The following is a 22,935-nucleotide window of genomic DNA, read 5'->3' as shown; positions in this document are numbered from 1 at the left end:
AGCATGTCAGATGAAGCTTCAGAATCCTTGCCTCCCATGAGCAGCCTGGTCTCACCCTCTCTAGGATGAACCTGTTTGTTCTCCTAGCAGTCCATGGTATATTCAACACTCTTCTCTGTCACCACAGCTCAAATACTGGTGCAAATACATAATTTGAAACTGTAGCCCTATTTGTCATATTCTAAAGTTAAAATACTGTTTGCCAAACAATTTTCAGTTGTCTTCACCAATGTTTTTATTTAAATAATTGTAGATTGTGAGTTGCCACAGAAAAATCTTAATATTTTAGTTTTTCTTTAAAGAAAGACATTCTATCTTCAAAACATACTTTTTTTCCCCCTTCTTGTTGTGTACCATCTAATTTGATCAGACTGGCACAGGAGGAGATTGCCCCTCCTTCTCCAGCGGAGCATCTGTTGGCTTTGAATCCCACACTTTAGGGATTGCAGTGCAGCTTCTTGCCACAAGGCCACCAGAGCTTCCTAAAACTTGCTCTTAAGGTCCTTCCTTCTATTTCATTTAAGATCATTCTCTGAGCTAAAAAGTTCTCTTTGAGGATTTTCTGTTTTCTTCTTTTTTGATAGGTGATACCTTTCCCAAATGGCCAGTACTTCTTGTTAGAAGGCTTTTATAATGAAGAAAATATTTCAAACAATGGTGCACATCAAAAGTGAAAATAGAAAAGAAGCAGTATAGTCCAAATAGGAAGAAGGTACAACTGTTTTATACAGCTCTGGTCAGCTTATTGCAAGAAGCAAGGAGAGTGAGGATGACCCGGAAGGATTTCCTTTAAAACCACCTTCCTTTGATCATGTTCTTGACACCTTAAAACAATCTTTTTGGCTCTAAAGACTCAGTAGATACACAGATCAAGTAATTTTTATTACAGTTCTTTTACAGTGTGGTTAAGTGTTTCTTAATATTTCACAAAGGAAAATAAAAACTTTTTAGGCAATGGGACTAAGGAAGTTTCCTTTTTTTTAACTAATAATAGCTTGGTGGGAACTCACTGCCCATCCTTTACTAATCACAATTTCATTACTAATTACTGATCAGATTATTGATCCTTTAAAAAAGTATGAGGAATAAGTAAATTTGTATATAACTGGGAGAGATTATCTAATCCCATGTTTTTGGGGACTCTTGCTTATTTAGTAGTATCTTTACTAAATTCTGAGAAAGAGTTTAGTAAACTTGATCTTGTTAAAATGTTATATAAAAGTTTTGTGAGTTTGTATAATATCAGATTCCTTAATATGCAATGAACTTGCACTGTTTTTCCTAATATGAAATCAGATTTTACATATGAGACATCTGTTTAATAATAAATAAATTAGTACATTCAATAAATGATGTCATTTACTAGTAAGAGTATAAAATGTTACTCCTAAAGTTGGTATTAATTTTTTTTCTCTGAATTACCTTTCTCCCAGATTGCCTTTTTCTCATTAAACTCTTTCTTCCAGTCCACAGTCTAGTGGATCTGGCATTTTTTACTTTTATTTTCTCTTTTTCCTTGCGTCATATATCTTCTGTCTTAGAATTGTTTTGAATATCAGTATTTATTTCTCATTCATATTACTAACACATGTATGACAACACACATCACTTAGAAATACAACAAAAGTCTTTTATAATTAATCTTAGTGTCTTTCTGCTACTCACAGGGTAAAGGTGAAATTTCTCAGCCTGTGACATGAGACCAGGTAGCGTTTTCTTTTGTCTGTGAGTCGGGACCATCAGCAAGCAACTATACATATTTAGCATGATTCAAGCCAGTATTTTTGTTACAGTAGTTTAGTGTTACAAAACAACTTTTTAATGTATACACATAGAAAATACACAAATTTGGGCTACCATGCCTACATTTTCTTTATTATATAGAGGAGGAGAATAAGTAAGTACTCCGGAGAAATTGTCTTGTCAGAGGTTCAGAATAAAAGGGAGTAATTTAAGGTAAAAGAAGACCTTAATCTGAAGATTGTTAAGAAAGTAAAAAATAAAAAGGAATGGTTGGTAGGAAAGAAGAGTTCTAGTGGTACATGAAGGAAGCAGAAATCCTCACCACTGACGGGCCAGTGGACAACATCATGACAGATGGAGAAAAGACTCAGTAACTTCATTTTACTGGAATCTGTAATTAACGCCCTTGGTAACAGTAGTCAAGAAATCAAAAGACATGTTGCATTGAGAAAATTTACTATCAAGGACTTCTCCAAAGTGTTTAACAGCAGTTTGAAGACTAAGGTGTATCTGATTCAAGCATTGAATAAGGATGACAGAAGAATTAATGTCTTTGTATTGTGGTGTTGACTTTCGAAAGACCAAGTCTTGTTTGGAAGTATGACCAAGATGCTCCTTAGTGGCAAGGAAGGTGAAACTTTGTTCTACGTACTTTGGGCATGTTGTTAGGACACGTTTAGGCCTTGAGAGACGATCTGATGCTTGGAGAGGCAGAGAGTCAGAGGAAGAAAGGCTCCACAAGGAGATGGAGTGACGGAGTGACTTGAACAGGAACCTGTCAGAGCTGGTGCAATGGCACGAGGCAGGTCAGAGTTCAGCTCTGTTCTAAAGTGGTGGACTGGGTGGCACCCTGGCAACAAGAGTGGCACATGGTTGAAGCATTCAACTGCTAATTGAAAGGTCAGCGTTTTGAATTCACAGTCGGCTTCTGTGAAGAATGCAGCCTTGGAAGCCATATGAGCAGCTCCTCTCTGGTCTGTAGGGCCATTGTGTGTCTACTTGATGGCAGTGGTTAGCGGTCGGTCTGTGAGAAAAGAAACAAGAATTAAAGGAGCCTTTTAACAATAACTCTATTATAACTCATTGCCAGTAATTAGTTCTGCAATTAAGATTCTATTTTTTCCTGCCTTTTCCCCCCCTTTTACCTCACCAAGTTAAAGAAATAGGACCGGGGGCGGGGTGGGGGAGGGCGAGAAGAAAGATGAGGATGCTGGCTCAGAGAGTTTCTGGGGTTTACGATCACAGATGGACAGAAAGACCAAGACTGGAGCACCTCCTATATTTGTTCCTACTGGCTGCCACACTTGAGAGCTACATTTAGTTAATTTGCGAACTCTCGCTGTTATTCATTGCTTAGGCTACATAGCTTTTGTGTTGTTGTTGAGTACCATCAAGTTGGAATCTACTCCTAGCTGACCTCCCGTGGGTTTTCAGAGGCAGTGAATCAAGGTGATTGCCTGCCTTTTTCCTTTGGGCAGCAGGTGGAATCAAACAGCATACCTTTCCTTACCACCAGAGCTACCAGGCGTAGCTGTTGTTATTTCAGTTATTTATGGTACCTGCTTCTACTTGGACTTTTGAGTACTTTTGACAACTTCTTGCCTATTTAATTATTGCTTAGTAAAGAGTGAAGGTAAACTAGTACAGAGTAGTTATTTACAATCCTGGAAAAGCAATTGAAAATAATTGTCATGGAGCTAAGGAGAAGTGGACAGGCTTTGGCCTAGCATTTTCTATTTGAAAAGTACACAATTTAATTCCATATCCTTTCGTGCGAATTTATTATTCAGCCTGTTCCAGAGAAAGCTTACAAGTAAGACCTAAACGAGAAGAGGTTTATAGAACAAACTAATAAATTCTTTTTTCAGTGCATGAATTTCTCAGGTAAATGATTACACTAAATTAATATTCTTATTTTGCAGGAAGTTGGTGAACCATCTAAAGAAGAAAAAGCTGTTGCCAAGTATCTTCGATTCAACTGTCCAACAAAGTCTACCAATATGATGGGTCATAGAGTTGATTATTTTATTGGTATGATTACTTATAGCAGTAAAATTATAAGTATATATCTAATGAAGATACTTAAATATTTTTATAGTACTTTTTAAGATAAATGTTGAAGCCAGAAAATTGGCATGTGATGATGATCATACTATTATAATGACTGAAAAGCTCTGAATAAAAAAATACACATTTTTTCCAGTAACATATGTTTATTTTTGTTAATACGACTTATTTCCACTGATACAGTACCTTTGTTCAAATAGTAAACATAAACATACTTAAGGGTTAATCTTTATTAAACTCGGGTAAAATTCAGTGCAAAACTACAATTTGGTCCTTTGGAATGGACTTAGGAACTTTGGGTTTTCAAGAGTACCTCATTGTAAGCTGATATCTTCAATAATAGAGTTCCATAGTTTAAATATTGGTTAGATTGGCCTTTCTCATCCATTAAAATTGAATTGTAATTGTAGAAAAGAAATTCCTTTATTTTCTCTTTAGTGTTAGTATTGGTTTGTTATGCATTTTTAAAATGAAGACCTATGTCGCTCACTTTCTTCAGGTCTAATTCAATTAGTGACTTCTAGTAACAACAGTTAAAAAAAACTCATAGCAAAAACTTCATGGTCTGCGAGAAGAAGAAACAGATAGGTCTTGCAGAAAGTACAGCCAGGGGGCTTGTTGGAGGAAAGGATGGTGAAGCTTGGTGCTCCCTACTTTGGGCATGTTGCTAGGAAAGGATGTTCCTTGGAGCCTCCATGAGAGATGAAGAGGAAGGCATCGGATAGGACAGAGCTCAGATCTCTTGCTCGTAGGGTTGCCGTGAGTGAGTCGTACTCAACAGTATTAGACCTAAAGAGAATGAACAGTAAGGAGCTGTGCTGTCAACCCAAAGGCGCGTGGTTGGAATCCACTGTGTGCTCTGTGGAAGAAAGGTGAGCAGTCTCCTGTGCGATTTACTACTTCTGGAAACCCACTGGAGGGTGAGCGATGAGTCTAGTCCAGTTCAGAGGCACTAAACAGTAACAACAAAGCAGTAACAGCAGTAGGAAGCTCTGGCATTGTACCCAATATATCAGTCTGCTAACCCAAAAGTTAGTGGTTTGTTTGGGCTAGTTACTTCTGGGGAGAAAGACGGACAGTCTCCTTGTGTAAAAACGTACAGCCTCGGGAACCCAGTAGAGAGTTGGCCGTGAGCTGGAATTGATTGCAGTTGGTAATAACAGCAGTAAGGAGCCTTTGTGCCTCAGTAGTCAGGAGCACAGCTCCATCTAGGCTCCTGTGATGAAAGATAAAGACCATCCAAAAGATCACTGTCTAGAAAATGCTGTGGAAATACTGCTCTGACATACGGAACTGCTCTGACGTTAATATTTGTGAATGCCCATAATTACTTGGAAAACATCCTTCTCAGTATTTCAATGTTTTATATTTTTATGTTAGTAATTTTTTACTTTCTTGCAAAAATTTGGCTTATTTATAGTGCCTACAATGTCAATATTTGCTATATGTAATTTGAGTTTTATAGACATTAATTTCCAATATGCTAAATTTAAGATAATATCTTTTTAGCTTCAAAAGCAGTGGATTGCCTTTTGGATTCAAAGTGGGCAAAGGCCAAGAAAGGAGAAGAAGCCTTATTTACAACCCGAGAGTCTGTGGTTGACTACTGCAACAGGTAGTGTTTATGTACTCGTGAAAGGATGATGCAGCCAGAAATTGTAGAATGCATTTTACCTAATCGAAAGTTACTTATTAAATTTAATCATGTTGCAGTAGGGCTTAGGCATGGTTTCAGTCTGTAACGTGTAATTTTTCTGTGTCTCTGGGTTTGTTTGTTTTGTGTTTTTTTAATTATTTTCTTTTTTAACTATAGTTTTTATTTTTCCATTCTGTTCCCTTTGATTTGAGCTCTGGTGGTGGAGTATATAGAGTTACACTGCTAATCCAGAGTTACCACTTTTGACTGTTCGAATCTCAGGGGGAGAAAAGATGGGTCATTTCCTCCATTGCTATTTATGCCTTGGAAAGCTCACTTGAAGGTCAGCTGTTCATCCGTTCCAGTTCAACAGCAGTGAAGATTCTTTTATATTTGTATGTGTTACGAGGCCGACAGTCAAAAACCATTAGAATTTCCTGAATATAAACAGTAAAAATCAAATCATGGGCAAGAGTTCTTTTCTAGGACAAATTATTTAGAAGTCCTTTTTTTGACAGAGATTCTAAGTAACTGCTGTTTATGGATTTTTAGTGGCTATTCCCTAAGCCGTTTGGCAGTACTCTTCTTGATTTGCTTGTTTAATGATTGTTAATGCACTAACTCTTTGTAAAATCAAGATAACTGCATCTACCTTACTTTGTCTTGAGGATTCCAAAAGGAAGTAGAGACAATTCAGTAAAACAGACATGATTTTCTTTAATAGGTACTCATCTTTGTGGAAACCTTAGTGAAAGAAATGCTTCAACTTTATTTTTTCTTAAAAAATCACTTTCTTGGAAAGAACTATGCTGATTTTTTTTTTTAATTTCTATACTTTCTCCTTGGCTAACTTGTTGTTATTGTTGTTATATGCCGTCAAGTCACCTACGACTCTATATACAGCAGCTCTGAACCCTGTGCTGTCCTGAGCCAGTCTCACTAATTCTGACACACCAACCCCCATTGCACCAGTCAGTATTAGTCCATCTCATCCAGGGTCTCCCTCTTCTGCGCTGTCCCTCCACCCTTTCAAGCATGATGTCCTTTTCCAAGGACCAGTAATCTCTCCTGGCCATCTGGCCATGTTCCCAAAGCACGTGAGATGAAGCTTCAAAATCCTAGCCTCCAAGGAGAAACTTGGTTTCACCTTCTCCAAGACAGACCTGTTTGCTCTCTTGGCAGTGCATGGTATGTTCAAGACTCTTCTCCAGCACCACAACTCGAAGGCATCTATTCTTCTGTCATTCTTAGTCATTGTCTTGCTCTCTGATGAATAGCAAGTAATTGTGACGGCCACAGCCTCGATTAGGCACACGTTAGTCTCTAGACTGACATTTAAATAAATACATATATTAATATATGTTAATTTTGTTTTCTTGATCATAACGCTTAAATTAAGTGAGAATATATTTGGGAGATACACACACATTGATTTACTAATATTTAAAGTATCTCAGTCAGAAAACCTCACAATCACTGTCGCACACCTCACGTCTTAGTTTTGAGTACCAAAGACCAGAATCACAGACAGGCCTTTGAGAGCATAAGTTTCATTGTTAGAGAATGGTACTGTGGTACAGTCAACATTTACCATCCTTTACAGCAGTTTATAGCGTTAGAATGACTCTGAAGTGCATACTTCTTCCTGACTGCCTCAAAATAGATTTAATTGTTTGGGGGTTTTTTATTAAATAAAAAAAAAGTTAAATTTTTATTTTATATTGGTTTGCTTACAAAGTTGGTATACATTGTGTTACACACGATCCTTCATTCACATTGTATGTCATAGAATCATTAAGACGTAGTTTCATGCATCATGTATAAATTAATAGAGACAACAGATGCAGAAACTGAGGCACAGAGAAGTTCAGAATCTTGCCTGCAGCCTGTGCCCAGGTAACAGAGGAAGTGAGTGGCTGGCAGAACCAAGAGTTTAAATCTGTCAGTCTGTCTTCCTAGTCCTTGCCTTTAACCACCTACTCCACACAGTCATAAATGTGCATTAAAGTAAAGAAGCACAAGTGTTAAGCGTATCTTCTGGGATAGCCACATAGGCCCACTGGTGGCCTGCCCAGGGGAGGCTCTGCCCAGCCACACACAACCCCAGCCGTTTTCTTAAGCTGCTGAGTGGGCTGGAGGGAGTTTCTGGAAAAACAAAAGAAAACGTACAGTGCTACCCAAACACTGTTTCTTTGTCTAGAAGTAAATGTCTTCCGTGTCTAGATGTAAAACTCAACTTTTACTGTCTGTTTTTATGGCTTATTTCAAGTGCAGCTTTTTCAATCTTTAATCTTAACCATCCTGTTCTCTCTGATTCCACGTCACAACCGCAGTCCAGTAGTGTCCTCCCTCATGCGGATACCGCACTTAACCTCTCATCTAGCCTTTCTGTGATCATAATTTGACGCTTCCCCTGAGTGGTGCTTTTATCTTCTCTTAAATAATAAGAACACATCCCTCAAGTTCCACTTCTACCAGGTCCCCCAGCTCAAATTAATCTCTATGGATATAATTCCACTAGATTTCTGTAGTTTATATTCCTCAATTAGACCTTGCACTATTTTAGAGTTATTTTGTCTAATTTTTCCAGCTAAATCGGAAAGCTTTTTGTAGGACTGTTACATACTTTGTTATTTCACAACAGTTAACATTATGTGGTCTCTTAAGGGAAACTTAGCATTGCCATATATGTGAAATCTTTAGCACATGTCTACTAGTTTATAACTGGTTCTTAAACTTAAAAAGAAAATTAAGTGTTGAATAAAAGTATAGATAAAATTTAATGATTTAAGCAGTTTCTCAATTTATTCAACAATCAAATCTAGTATCTGCTATATTCCAGACCCCAGGAATACCAGGATGACTACAACTTGACTTTTCTCCCAAAGCTCATTCTGTTCTATTGGGGAAGGCAGACAGAATGAATTACAGTGGAGAACCTTTCACAGCCATGCGGGAGGTGTAACAGATGCAAAGCTCCTAGCACTGGATATACTGCTGGATCTGCTTGTAAAGGAAGAGATATTTGTTTTCTGCCCCTTTCAAGAGGTTCTATGACTTTACAAAATTATTCCTTTATTAAAAATACTGGGTTTTTTCAATAGGATAAATGAAGTTCTAGAGATACAGAAAGTTGTATTTAGAAATCCAGACCTTAGTAATGTTGCCTCATAATAACCACAATTTTTTTTATATAGAAATATATATAGAGAGAGAAGTAGATATTTGACAGTATATGCTTGACATATCTCTAGCTTTTTTAGCTTCATATATTGTTGTTTGTTGATTGCCATTGAATCAAATACAACTCATAGCGACCCAATGAACAAGAGACCTGAAGCCTTTCTGTAACTATAATCATTTATCGAAGTTCATAGAGTTTCCAGAGATATTTTGTTTAGGAAGTGGATGCCACTCCTGCTTCCAAGAACAATGACTTAGGATGGCAGGAAAAGAATCTATGCCTTTGAGTTGTGCTAGAGAAGAGCACTGTACATGCCGTGGACTGCCAAGAGAACAGGTCTGTCCTGGAGAGAGTGAAACAGGCTGCTCTTTGGAGGCAAGGATTTTGAGGCTCTGTCTCACATACTTTGGGCATGTGTCCAAAGAGGGATCAGTCTTTGGAGAAGGACATAATGCCACAGAGGAGTGGAGGGACTGCGCAGGAGAAGACAACCTGGATGAGATAGATTGGCTCAAGAACTAGAATAATGAGCGTAGTTGTGTCAGACACTGACTGGCTCAGGACAGAGCAGGGTTCAGAGCTGTTGTGCATAGGATCACTACGATTTGCTCAGGATAGGGCAGAGTTCAGAGCTATTATACATTAGGTCACTAAGAGTTGCAGGCGACTCGATAACACATAACAATCCATGCAATTTATTTTGGTTTTGGAATATTTTATTGAGCTTTAGATGAAAGTTGACTAGCAAGTTAAATTTCTGTTCAATGCGTCACATAGATTGTTCTGTGACATTGGTTGCTATTCAGTGTGCCAGCACTCACCATGTTCCTGTTTGGTGTTTCTCATTTCCATTGGTGTGGTTCCCTACCTTCTATTCTTTGCTTTGGGAACATATTATTCTTTGGGTCCTGTATAGTTGATTGTTCCAAAGAGCACATTCAAACTGCTTAAATCATTAAATTTTATCTATTCTTTTATTCAACACTTAATTTTTTGTTCATTTTACTTGGCTAAGAGTTCCAAGATAGAAGGTTGTCTTAGTGCTGTAGTCTTGGAGTTTCTCCAGCCCCATCACCTGAATTAGATGTCTTCTATCTTCTTAGGTACCATCAAACAGAACCAATTCATAGCTGACCCTCCAGTGAGTTTTCAGAGGCAGTGTGGTGGGAAGAGATTACTTACTATTTTCTCACTGGAGCAGCTGGTGAATTTGTGTGCTTTGAGTTAGCAGTACAACGCCACACCACTAAACCACCAGAGCTCACCCTCACCCTCTAACCCCTGCTAACCATAAAAAAAAAGAATGTTCTGCTTGTGAATCTGTTCTTGATTTTTTTGTAATAAGGACCTCATATAATACTTGTCCTTTTGTCAGTTTTCCCCCATGACTTACTGTTGTTCTGCATTCGTTCAGGTTGTGAAATAGTTCAAAGCCTCATCATTCTTTATTGTTGTGTAGTGGTCCACTGTGTGCATACACCACAGTTTATCTGTTCTTGGTTAGGTATTTGGTGGTTTCTGTCTTTTTGCTACTGTGATTAAAGCTGCAGTGAATATAGCTGTGCATATTTTATCATTTACTCCCTGTCACAGTTCTTATTTCTAGACTGTTTATCAGGGAGTGAGACTGTTGAATCATACGGTATTTCTACATCTAGCTTTTTAAGGAATCATCATACCTTACTCTGTTTCACATCCCACCAGCAATGTGTGAAAGTTCTCAAGAGAGTTCTTGAGTCGCTCAAGATCTTTGCAACGTTTCTTTGTTTTACTGGGACTTACTGTTTTGTTTTCTCATTGCTATTACTTCCAAGAAGTAGTGACTTTTGTAGTTTGGGTTTGCATTTCTTCAGTGAGAGATGCAAAATTTGGCGGTTTTTTGGGGGTTTTTGTATTTTTATTATAAGTTGAATGGCTAATAGTCACAAGCTTTTCCTAGGTTTTTTTTCTCAATTACCTTCCTCTCAGTTCTGAGTCATAGCTGACCCTCCATAGATTTAGTGAGGCTATAAATTTCCCAGAAAAAGATTGGTCATCTTTCTCCCGTGGTGCCACTGGTCAGTTCAAACTGCCAGACAGACGTTGTTCGGTTAGCAGCACCGGCGTACCATTTTTAGTCACCTGACTGTTGTCTTACCAAGTCTCTATTCCTGTACTTACCCCATTTAGGGGGAGCTCTGCTGGCCTAGTGGTAAGGAACTGTGCTGCCAACCCAGAAGCACAGAGTTCAAATCCGCCAGCTGCTCCATGGGAGAAAGATGGGAAGTCTCCTCCCATTTGATTGACTGCCTCTGAGAACAAGGTCAGCTGTGGTTGGATCCATAACAACATTGCCCATGTTGTAGTTGTAGTTTTTGTCTTTTTATTGTTGAAGTATTGAAGTACTTTGCATTTTAAAGATTAAGTACTTGTCAGATACATTTTTACCAGAATTTTTTCTGTTGGCTCTGTTTTTTTACTCTTTTGGCGTAGTCTTTGGTCGTTTTGTTTAATGATGATGTTAGTCAGGTTGACTCATGGTGACACCATGAACAACAGATCTAAACTTTGCCCTATCTTGAGTTATCCTTTCGATCTCTGATAATGCTCTAGACCCTTATTACAGTCACTGTGTCAGTCTGTCCAAGGGGCAGTTTCTGACCTTGCTCGTTTTCCAGGATGATGTATTTTTCCTAGGACTGGTTCCTCTTGACAGCATGTTCAAAAGGTGTAAGACTAAGTTTCATGATTCTTGCCCATGCAGTACATTGCAGCCCCTAGTTTTGCCCCACTCCAAAAGGACCTCCGGTGGCTTAAGTGGTAAGTGCTGCTGCTGCTGACCCAAAGGCATGTGGTTCAAATCCGCCATCTGCTCCATGGGAATAAAGATGGGCATTACTCTCTTTCTGTGCAATTTACTGCCCCTGAAAACCTGCTGGAGGATCAGTTATGAGTCTCTTCTAAGTTGATGATAGACAACAACAGGCTTTGTCCCCATATTTTCTTGCATGAACTTTATAGTTTTAGGGTTAACATTGAGATCTTTGGTTCATTTTTACATGTGGATCTTATTGCATTTTTCTGGAGGTGGCTCTCTGGTTTTGTCAGCATTCTTAGTTAAAAGAGATTATCTTGGCTCCATTTATTTGTCTTCGGTCCTTCATTGAGGATTAGCTGCCAATAGCTGGATAAATTTCTTCTGAATTCTCGATTCTATTCCATTGGTCTTTATGTCTGTCAGTTCACCAGGACCAGGCTGTATTGAGTACCATGTTGATGTGGAAGGTTCAGTAATGCTTTAGCTATCAGTTTGGCTGGATATATCAGGGCTTTATCATCACACTGCATTCTTGCCTGTATAACTCTGCAGTTAGTCTTATTAGTGCTCCTTTGCAAGTGATAATTCCTTTTTCATGGGCTGTTCTTTTTCCTGTGTAAGGGTTTGGGTAAATTCTGTTATGATCTCTCAAGGTGGTATTCTTTTGTTGTCTGTTCTGTTTATAGTTCATTGAGCTTCATAGATTTCTTTGTCATCTTGCATGATATCAGGGAAGTTTTCTGTCAATTATTGTTAGGTGCTGTTGAGTTGAGGATGACATACAGCGATCCTAAGAAGAGATCTGAACTGTGTCCTATCCTGAGCCATCGTCATCATCTTTGACATCTTTGAGCCCATTACTGCAGTCACTGTCTGGCCTTCTCCAGATTGTTTCAATTCAGTGCTTCCTCCCTCTTCCTAAATTTCAGTTATGCATAAATATTTCCTTTTGAAAGTTCCCTACATAGACTCTCTTCATTTTTCAATTTAGTTTTTCTGATTGTTCCTCAAGTTGTTGTTAGGTGCCATTGAATTGAGTATGACCCATAGTGACCTTATGAACAACACATCTCAGCCTTGTCCTATCCTGTACTGTCCTCACACTTCTGACCGTGAGAACACTCACTGTGTTAGTGTCATGGAATTTCATCTGTTTCACTACTTCTTGCTTTTATTGCTTCTGTTCTACTTTTGTGCCCCCTCCATTGGCTTAACTGTTTTTTATATTTTCTAGTTAAATCTTCTCTATTTCTAGTTACGTTTTTGTGTAGTGTCTGATTGTCTGTTTTTTAACTTTTTATTTCGATTTAAGTGGAATTTTATAAGCAATCAGTTCTCCATTCAACCACTTGTACACATTTTATTTTACTTCAGTATTGTACCATGAATTTACTGTCCCATTATCTTCTGCCTCCTTCACAGTCTTTTTCAAAACTCAGCTGAGATCCTTTCTTTTCCAGAAATCCCACATTAGAGATTAGAATGCATGGGTGGTTCAGTGGTAGAATTCCCACTTGTCAGAATGTTCCTGAAGGAAAGAGGGCCAGAGATTGTAAGGATGCTGTAGTGAGGAAGTGTTTCCTTTCCTACTTCTGAAAGAAGCCGAAGGCAAGAATGTGAAGATACACCCTAGACACCTGAATAGTGAGAAGGCTGGTCACTTCTCTACTCCCTGTTTGGTGAAACTAAGGTTCAGGGGAAAAATTTAAAGGGAAGAACTTACTAATATCTTTTCTTGTTGCCATGGATAAAAACCCCATTGTGGATAGGTAATGTGAAATCACACCTCTAAAGAAACTGGAAATAATGCATTCAAAATGTTTCTTAAAGCTAAGAGTTATAAGTGTATATGAGTAAATTGGGTGCTACTTTTATAGTAGATTATGATGGTAGACATAAATTCCAGAAGTTCTGAGTTTTTAATTTGTAAAGCAAATACAACAATTATACAGACTGCTTTGACTACAGAAAATAAGAATCTATATGTTATTACCTTGATATAGTCCCAGTATTGATTTGTTTGTATACAATCATTCTTAAAGTTTCATTTCCATCTTTTTTAGGCATGCTTTTAATATTTCCTGTAAGTTCATGCCCTTTTTTGTCTTAATTTCAATAACTATATTTTGTGTTTTCCTTCTAATTAAAAAGTTGGTTGCTTAAAGTATAAGCATTCTTAAAACTTACACATATTGATACTTCCATTGAAGAAGTGATAATTTATGTCGATAGCAGTTAATGCATACAAAAGTCAAGTTTATGCTAACCTAATTAACATGAGGAGAGCATGTGAGTTCAGGAAAAAGAGGAGTGTCTTACTCAGGATTTTTTTTTTTAAATAGTATGGTTAATAATTTTTTTCCATGAACTTACTGTTGTTTTTTCCTAATTTGTAAACTTGATGAATATATGGTGTTTGTTCCTTTTGTTTTCAAGGCTGTTAAAGAAGCAGTTTTTTCATCGGGCTTTGAAAGTAATGAAAATGAAGTATGATAAAGATGTAAAGAAAGAAAAAGAGAAAGGGAAAACTGAGAGTGGAAAAGAAGAAGATAAGAAGAGCAAGAAAGAAAATGTCAAGGATGAAAAGATGAAGAAGGAGAAAGAGAAGAAGAAGGATGGTGAAAAGGAAGAATCCAAGAAGGTGTGTTCAACTTAAGCTAAAGTCAAAGAGTATTACATATGGATGATAGGATTAGCATAGAAGGATGTTTAAACCATGCTTGAAAATGTGGAAGGTCAGCAAAAGAGAGGAGAACCTTCCATGAGGTGGACTGTAACAGTGGACTTAAGCATATCAGAGAGAATGCAGGCGGCACAGGAGAGGGCAGGGAGATCCACTTTTCAGGGGAAACTGTGAGTCATAGTCAACTCAGCACCTAACAATAACAACGTTTTTAAAGTTTGGCAAGAACAATTTGAGTTAAACATATGGAGGATTAATACAAAAGCGATGGTTGAGAATTTTCATTTTTGTGTCAGGTGTTGTTATGAGACCTTTAACTGTATGAATGTCCAGTTTTTGATTATTTGTGTATTTTCTTCAAGGTAATTTCTTTTGTTTTCATAGGAAGAAACTCCAGGAACTCCCAAAAAAAAGGAAACTAAGAAAAAATTCAAGCTTGAACCGCATGATGATCAAGTTTTTCTAGATGGAAATGAGGTGAGAATATATCACTTATATTTAGAAAAGCAGATTCCAGTAGAAGTTGTAAGCATTGTTTCCTTGTTTTCACTGAGAAATAATTAATGTGAATTAACCGTGCACATAACTATGTGAAAGCTACTCTGCTTTTAAAAAATAGTAATTTCTTTAAATTTAAATTTAAATTTTGTTAAATAAGATTCCATACCATATTAAGGTTTAGATGTGATAGGAAACTTGAAATAATAGTGGCTTATACAAAATAGATTCTTATTCTTGTTTGCATTTAATGTACTCTGGAGATAAGCAGTACAGGTATGTCAGCTTCACGATATCAAAGAATTAGGCTAATTTTATTTTTACCTCTGTGTGAGGCATCTGGAAAACATGACTCCATGGTCCAGCATGACTGCCAGAGAAGGGAGGCAGGTACAGGACCTGTCTCTTCTGGGGATATTTCCCAAGAGTTGATGATTTGCTTTTTGTTTAGAATCCATTGGACAGAACCTAATCATATAGTCATGCTCACCTGCTGTAAAAGCTTGGAAATGTTACTTTATAAAGTAGGTGATCATTCGAGAAATAAGTACAAAATGATTGATGGGCCACCGACCAACCTCAGCTACTTAAAAGGTTAGAAGTACCTCCTTTAGAAGATTTGAAATACACAAGTAAGCCCAACTTTTTAATGTGACTTTTTAGGATTTTTAAACACAGAATTTCTTGTTTCTTCTAGGTATTTGTTTGGATCTATGACCCAGTTCACTTCAAAACGTTTGTCATGGGATTAATTCTTGGTAAGTAACAGAGTGAGCAGCTTCAAAGTACAACCTCACCTCAAAAATTTAGAGAAGAAAATAAAAAATTACAGAATACATAAATAACAATGGCCAGTAATCATATTTAATACTTAAAATTATACTTATTCCTACTCATACTAAATTTAAGACAAGACAAAAATTATTTGTACGATTATGATAGTACTCAATTTTAGGGAAAACGAAGACTAAAAAAATGGGGAATGCATGATGATGTGACTGATAGATCCATTGTTTGCTCTTACAGAAGGCAGTGTGAAAATTTTCAAATATCAAGTTCATATATTCTCTTGGACCCTACAATTCTCCTTCTAGACATCAAGCCCACTGCTATTCTCATGTAGTTAACACAACTCAAGAAAGTCTGTTGACTTACCAGATCACTGGATTATATTTAAGAGTTGTTAAGTATTTTCAAGTCAGAACCCACCCACAGCTGACCCTATAGGGGGTTTTCAGAGGCAGTTAATCACACAGATTACATATCTTTTTCTCATAGAGCTAAAGGTCGATTAGAACCACATTCGTTCCGGTTAGAAGGGCAGCTCCTCACCATTAGGCCACACGTGCTCCATATATTTAGGAGAGTAATTGTAGAAAGAATGAAGGCAGTGTGGAGACAGTTGTACCTGCCCTGTACTAGTTCTGCAAGGGCTGACTGCCCTCACCAAGGCATTTACAAACAAAGCCAGTTCCCACATGGTCACACAGTACCCTACACTCTCATGCCTACTGTTACTAATTAATTCCACCACCACTCCTGCTCTCCTGGGTCCAGAATTTGTTATCATAGCTACTCAGACTTCCCAGAAGAAGCTCTCAAAATTATGGGACTTAATGGGGAAGTTAGCAGGTTAAAACTCATAAAGACAACAGAATGCCGTTTGAGTCAGGAACATGCCTACAGGCCCCTCAGCCTCGCAGCTTGCAGTCAGTGTTACAGAGCTCTCTTAGTCCTGCCAGGTACGGCATACCCCTCCTCCACCCCTCGTCTTGCAGCACGTCTGGGAATAGGCTCTGGCTCCTGGGAGCAGCCCGCCCCGGTCAGCTGTGTCTCGTGTCAGTCTCTGGGTCACTGCTGATGCTCTTCCCTAAGTCCTGGTCTGACTGGCAGAGGAACCTCGGGCCCCAAAGGCCATGTGCTTTTTTTCTCTTCTACTGTCGCTTGACTGGTAGTGAGCTGAACCTGGTCAGTTTAAACTGGTAGAATGGCCAAACCGGCCAGTGCCTTGATGGATAGACTAACAAACATTATCTGCATGTTCCTGCCCAGGAAAGCCATTTTGAACAATAGACCTAATACACCGCAGTAATTTGCAAATGTTGTTAAAATGTTAATGCCTATAACTTTGGCCTGGAGTTTCAGGGTGGCACAATGGTTAAACACTTGACTACTAACCAAAAGACTGACAGTTCCAATCTGCCCAAAGGCACATTGGAAAACAAGCCTGGCCGTCTGCTTCTGATAGGCCACAGTTTTTGAGAAGTGTGGACCGGTTCTGCTCTGACACACTTAGATCATCATGAATTAGAATCAACTTAACAGGCAGCTGACAATGGCATGTTTTGGGCTAATAATTTCACTCCAGGGGGTTTTCTTATATTGTAATTATGTAATTGCACTAATGTACATATTATTGTATTATCTGTAAGAGCATAAAACTAGAAATATTGATAACCTTCAATAAAATTATAATTATGACATTATAGCTGCACAGTGGAAAGAAGGAATTCTTGTGGTACAGTTGCTGACTAAAAAGTTGGTGGTTCAAATCCACTCACCATATCTCAGAAGATGAGGTTTGCTTCTGTAAAGATTTCCAGCCTTAAAAAAAAAAAGATTTCCAGCCTTGACAGGCCTCTGGATAATTCTGTTTACCCTGTTCTGCGAGGTTGCTCTAAGTCAGGATTAACTCAGTGGCAGTAGATTGGGTCAGTTGGTACAGTGGAATCTGTGCCTTTTAGTTAAGCCCAACGCCAGCTCAGAAAACCTTCATTATATAGCCATCATTTACTTTGTATCATCCCTTTGCTAAATATTTTACAGGTGTTACCTCATTTGAGTCTCAAATCAGATTTTTTTTATTACTTATATATTAAATAGTAATTTAGCCTCAAAGGGGTTCAAGAAACTCATCCAGGTTACTCAGTTTGTCATGATGATGTTGCCTTCTGCCTTTGTGTCAGAATAGACTCCTAGCACCCCCTAGTGAGTTTTCAGAAGCTCTTAATCTCATGGGAAGAAACTGCCAATCTCCCATGGAGCAGCTGGTGGATTTGAATCACCTGTCTATGGGTTGGCAGCACAACTCCTTAACCCTTTAGGCCACCAGAGCTGACTGTAACCCGGTCCCTCTTACTCCCATCCTTAAATAACCTTGCTTCTAATACCTGTGCGTTCTGTTACATGAACTATATTGGTAGTAATTAACTCTTCTCTGTGTCCCCATCTTGTTTGAAAACAACCACCAAAAAATGTGGATATGCTTGTTTGCATTACCTGACTCTTGAACAAACATCACTTGGTAAGCTTTTTAAATTTGGAGATGTCAGAGCTCTAACCAGAATCTCCCAAGGGGAAAAGCCTTTGGATTGTTGTTGTCAATAGGTTTGTTCCTGTAAGTTCCCTTAAGTGATTGAGGTATGTCAGCCCAAACGTTTGAACAGGTTTGATCATCCCTTGCTTATTTTCTCAGCTGCTGATCACCAGCTGGGCACTTACGTATATGAGGCACTCTAGTTATTACTTTATTCTGTGCATAAAAATGACCTCAGTTCCCTTGCCTCTTAAAGTCTTCCAACAGAAGAAACTTAAGATCTAAGACAATCTTTGATAAAAAAATTATCTTTTCAAATGCTGTTATATATATATTGTTTGTCAGTCTTATGTTTTTATTTTATTCTTTAGAAAGGATTTTTTGGTGTTTTATTTTCCATTTGGAGTTTTCATTAGGCCATAATACTGTGTCCTGGAGTGATATTTATAGACTGAATAATAATAGGCATACTTTTGAAATTATAGTTCCCTGGATGCTCTGCTCTTTCACTCTTCAAAGTAATTCAGTGGATTGCAGCTTTAATATTTTACACATCTCATGAAAACAACTGCAGTTGATAGTTTAAGGAGGTAATTTAACACAGTTAAGGAGTCATTTACACCACAAAAACCTTAGCCCCATTTAAGACCAGTACTGCGCATATTAAGTTGATCCACAGTTGACCATTGAACACCATGGGTTTGCGGTGCGTGGATCCACTCACGCATGGGTTGTCCCTCTCACCCCCTTGCTCTTGCTATGAGGTCAGGTTGAGTGTTCCTGATCATCTGTAAGAGCGCGTCCCCTTTCCCTGATGACAAGATTGTTCCTATGAGAGGTGAACTACTCAAGCATCCAGTAGCATTCTAAATGGACACTTAAAACACGTAAGCCCGTGCATTTCAAGCCCCTGACTGATGTTCAAGGATCGACTCTAAATTATACATGGATTTAAAACTTCAGTGGAGGCTGGTACCCCGCAGTGTTCCAGTGTAAACTGTATATGAAACTGTTGATGATAACTTTTCTTTTTTGGTCTATTAACATGATTGTGTTGTGTTTTCCTTTGCTAGTTCAAGGGTTTTCCCTGGGGTCCGTGGTATTGCACCTGTTAACTTCGCCCTTTGTTGTTGCAGTGATTGCGGTGATAGCAGCCACCCTCTTCCCGCTCTGGCCAGCAGAAATGAGAGTGGGTGTTTATTATCTCAGCGTGGGGGCAGGCTGTTTTGTAGCCAGCATTCTTCTTCTTGCTGTTGGTAAGTGTTATTAGTACAACTGACTTCAGTGAGGTAGGTATTGTACAGTGTAGAATTTCTAAATTTCAATTGGGAGACCAATCTTTATAGCAAAATTCTAGGCTAATCAAGAAGTTACATTAAATAAATAAACTCTTAGGTCACATCTCCAAAAAATGACCCAGGCCAAAGGAGTCTATATGTTTGACTGCATACAATGAAATCTATAGAGATTTAATAAATTTTCATCTGACTCACATAGATGTGCTTTACATTAGCTGTAGCAAAGACTTAAAAATATTGGCTGTTTTGCTTTTGTAGAAGTTATAAGTAAAGCATATTTACACTTTTTACTTAAGGCAAATGAAACTAGGGTAGATCATTTAAAGAGCTGAGTGGTTTTTAAGCTTAAATCAACAAAGTATAAGTGAATGTTTGACATTTTAGGATGACAGGTCTTTCATAACCAAAAATTGAACACATTTCATCACATAAAAGTAAAAACAGAGTTAAAAGGTGAGCTTAAAACTGACAGCACAGCTAAAGATTAACATCCTCATGTCCTCATCCCATGCATAAGAGAAACCTTGGGTCCCTGAAATGAAATTGCAAACAATATGATGATCTAATTCAGGAGAGTAAATAAAAATCAAATGATTGATAAATACAAGAAGCATATTTACTATTATTGTGATGTCTCATCAGGTAGGAGCTAACTCCCAGCTGACCCTCCGCACACACGTTCAGAGGCCATGCTTTCCCACGTTTCTCCAGAGCAGCTGTGGATTTGAACCACCAGCCTTTGAGTTGACAGTGCAGCTCCTTACCTGTGGGCCACCAGAACCCCCTTCTTTGTCGTTAGCAGTAAAATTAAAATGAAGTGTGTTTTCTATTTAAAATATTTTTACCTTTTCTCTTTCAACTCTGGATTCTAATAGAATGCACAAAAGTTTCCAAATATTTTTCTTGTGAAAATAGAAATAACAACTTTTATAATTAAGTCAAGGCAGTTACAGCCATTTCCTGTGAAATACATCCAGAGTAAAACTGGAAGAAATATAGATGAGTTGTTTTCAGTCTTTTTGTAAAGACTAATATAAATGTTTTTAAAAACATGCTGTAACATTCACAAAATCATTATAATCTTTAAAGATGTACTTGTTTATACATAACTGACAAACCAAGAGGAAACTACATTGAATATTGTGATCACCCATTAGTACAAACTTCATTTCAGCCAAGTTAATTTTTCTGTTTTCTAACAGCTTTGTCATAGTGTCATAAGGAGTGACCTCAGAAGCCTCGTGTGTTGAGGGCTTGGGGTTTTCATTAGTATTGTACTGTTCCCTAACATCACGTGTAGGCTAGTCCCTTAAGTAAGCCAATATTTTAGTTACCACATTAACAAAATGTTCAGGATAATGTTTCTTTACTGTTTAAAATTTACTGTAAGATCGACTTAATACTAACATTCTTCCTTTTAATGCCCACTCAATTTTAAGAAGAGTGCTTCAGGCTCCATATTTTTAAAAAGCTCACTGAAATGTTTTTCTTTTAAAATCAGAGGGAAAAAAACTACTATAGATGAATGTATACATAATAATGAGCCTAGGCTGATGAAGAGGCTCTAGTGGCAAGAAGCTGTGCTGCAATCCTGAAGGCACACAGTTCAAATCCACCAGCTGCTCCACAGGAGAAGGGTGGGAATCTCCTTCTGTGCCATTAACTGCCTCTGGAAACCTGCCAGAGGGTCAGCTGTGGGTCTGTTCCAACTCGACAGTGCACAACGACAACAGGCTGTACTGTGTTTGACTTTCTACCAATGTAGTAAAAGGATCACTTTTAATATTTTTTTTAATGGAAGGATGAGACTTACGTAGGTGAAAGTGCACAGGGCCTAGTAACCTTAATGCAACCCTGCATGTCAAAGAATCCGTTCTTAATTCCTAAGTTGTCTTCATCTATTACTAGTATTTATGTTCTTGTTTTCATACCAAGGACTCTTGAATATTTTCTTCCAGCTGATTGCTGGGGTATTTGAAGTATAACACATTAAAGTGCTTAAAAATAGATCGGTGAAAAGAATTACTAGTATCACTCAGAAAACCTCAAGCTGCATGCCTTTGAGTTGGAATGGACTCATAGCTGACCCTCTTGTAGTTTTCAGAGGCTGAAGTCACACAGGAGGAAATTGTCCATCTTTCTCCCGCAGAGCAGCTGATTTATTTGAACCTCCAGTCTTTGGATTAGTTGTACATCTCCCTGTGCCCTACGTATAAAAGGGTAGTTTTTTGAGAGTATCACAGCATTTTGTCCTCACTCAGTTTGGAGTAGGATGCTCTTTTTTTTTCCTAGAACACTGTGGTCCTTTTAAATCTGTGGGGAGTTAAATGCTCATACTAAAGACGCAGAGTTAACTCTTGACGGCTAATCGAGAGCTCAGCAGTCCACCCTGGTCGGCAGAGAAAGATGAGGTGTTCTGCTTTCGTAAAGATTTACTGCTTTGAAAACCCAGTGGGCCAGTTCTACAGGTTTGCTGTGGATTTGGAATTTGACTCCTTGGCACTGGGTTTGAATCTGGGTTTAGTAATGTGCAAATCATAGCCTTATCTTAGGGTTTCCCCTCCCCTCTCGCTTATTGCAATCAGTGCTTGAATCATTCATTTAGAGAATCTTTTCTCCCCACAGCTCGTTGCATTCTCTTTCTCATCATTTGGCTCATAACTGGAGGAAGGCACCACTTTTGGTTCTTGCCAAATCTTACTGCTGATGTGGGCTTCATTGATTCCTTCAGACCTCTGTACACACACGAATACAAAGGACCAAAAGCAGACTTAAAGAAAGATGAGAAGTCTGAAGCCAAAAAGCAGCAGAAGTCCGACAGTGAGGAGAAATCAGACAGTGAGAAAAAAGAAGAGGAAGAGGGAAAGGTCGGACAAGGAACTAATGGGACAGAAGGTCCAGGAGGGGAACGACATTCAGACACAGACAGTGACAGGAGGGAGGATGACCGGTCCCAGCACAGTAGTGGGAACGGGAATGATTTTGAGATGATAACAAAAGAGGAACTGGAGCAGCAGACAGATGGGGATTGTGAAGAGGAAGAGGAGGAGGACAGCAAGGATGGAGAAACAGCTCACCTGTCACAGGAAAAATCATAAACTTGCTGTCGTTTGGGGACTGGATAAGTGCAAGAGGGTGGATTTTCTCTGCTGATCATCAAAATGTACACGTGGTATTTGTAGCATCCTTTAATTTGCTGAAATGAATTGGACGTCCATGCAGTTCTGTTCAGTCCTTCATGTTATAAACTGCTATTACTGGTACAGTCTAAAGCCACTGAAACATGAGTTTTGTCCATTTGATGATAATTCTACAGTAAGCAGGTCTCATTCCTTTTGATAGTTACCCAAGATGCAGTTTCCACAGTGACTTTAGATTAATTGCATTTTTTAAATAATTGGCTCTTTATTGTTAGGCTAATCAGAATAACTAAAAAGAAGGCCAGCATTTCAGATTATGCATAGTTATGGAACTATTTCACTGTTTCTTTAAGATGAAACAAACTCATTGTTCTCTTGATAATTAAACATTTGTTTTCAATTTTATAAAAGTAACCAGAAATTTCTCTTGAAGATTCTGAGCTAGCAGGGCTCAAAGGCATTTTGTGGAAACATGCCAGTTAGTAATAAAGCAGTAACACTTTAGTTTAGCTACAGATTCTCTTTTTTCCAACTTAGGAAATCCAAACAGGTTTGTACATCTGATTCAGAGAA

The 22,935-nt window shown here is 38.2% G+C and overlaps 1 protein-coding gene across 1 annotated transcript; it reads left to right on the top strand.

Moving 5' to 3' along the window:
• Window positions 1–3,668: 3,668 nt before the first annotated feature.
• On the top strand, window positions 3,669–22,357 carry SEC62 (SEC62 homolog (S. cerevisiae)). Its single transcript, XM_006890365.1, has 7 exons — window positions 3,669–3,774; window positions 5,320–5,425; window positions 13,864–14,068; window positions 14,495–14,587; window positions 15,306–15,366; window positions 19,061–19,180; window positions 21,848–22,357. Exons 1-7 carry the CDS (start codon window positions 3,744–3,746, stop codon window positions 22,318–22,320), a joined length of 1,089 nt encoding a protein of 362 aa, XP_006890427.1. The 5' UTR covers window positions 3,669–3,743; the 3' UTR covers window positions 22,321–22,357.
• Window positions 22,358–22,935: the final 578 nt, after the last annotated feature.

Source organism: Elephantulus edwardii, unplaced genomic scaffold (genome assembly GCF_000299155.1).
Source record: "Elephantulus edwardii isolate Elephantulus edwardi_28Jun2011 unplaced genomic scaffold, EleEdw1.0 scaffold00088, whole genome shotgun sequence".
NCBI lineage: Eukaryota > Metazoa > Chordata > Mammalia > Macroscelidea > Macroscelididae > Elephantulus > Elephantulus edwardii.
Note: the sequence above shows the minus strand (reverse complement) of the source record. Positions and strands in the feature narration are given on the sequence as shown.

Coding starts and splice junctions, on each gene's coding strand:
- SEC62 (XM_006890365.1), top strand. CDS start 3,744: ATGATGGGTCATAGAGTTGATTATTTTATTG. Junction 5,426..13,863: donor GTGGTTGACTACTGCAACAG/GTAGTGTTTATG, acceptor TTTGTTTTCAAG/GCTGTTAAAGAAGCAGTTTT. Junction 14,069..14,494: donor AAAAGGAAGAATCCAAGAAG/GTGTGTTCAACT, acceptor TTGTTTTCATAG/GAAGAAACTCCAGGAACTCC.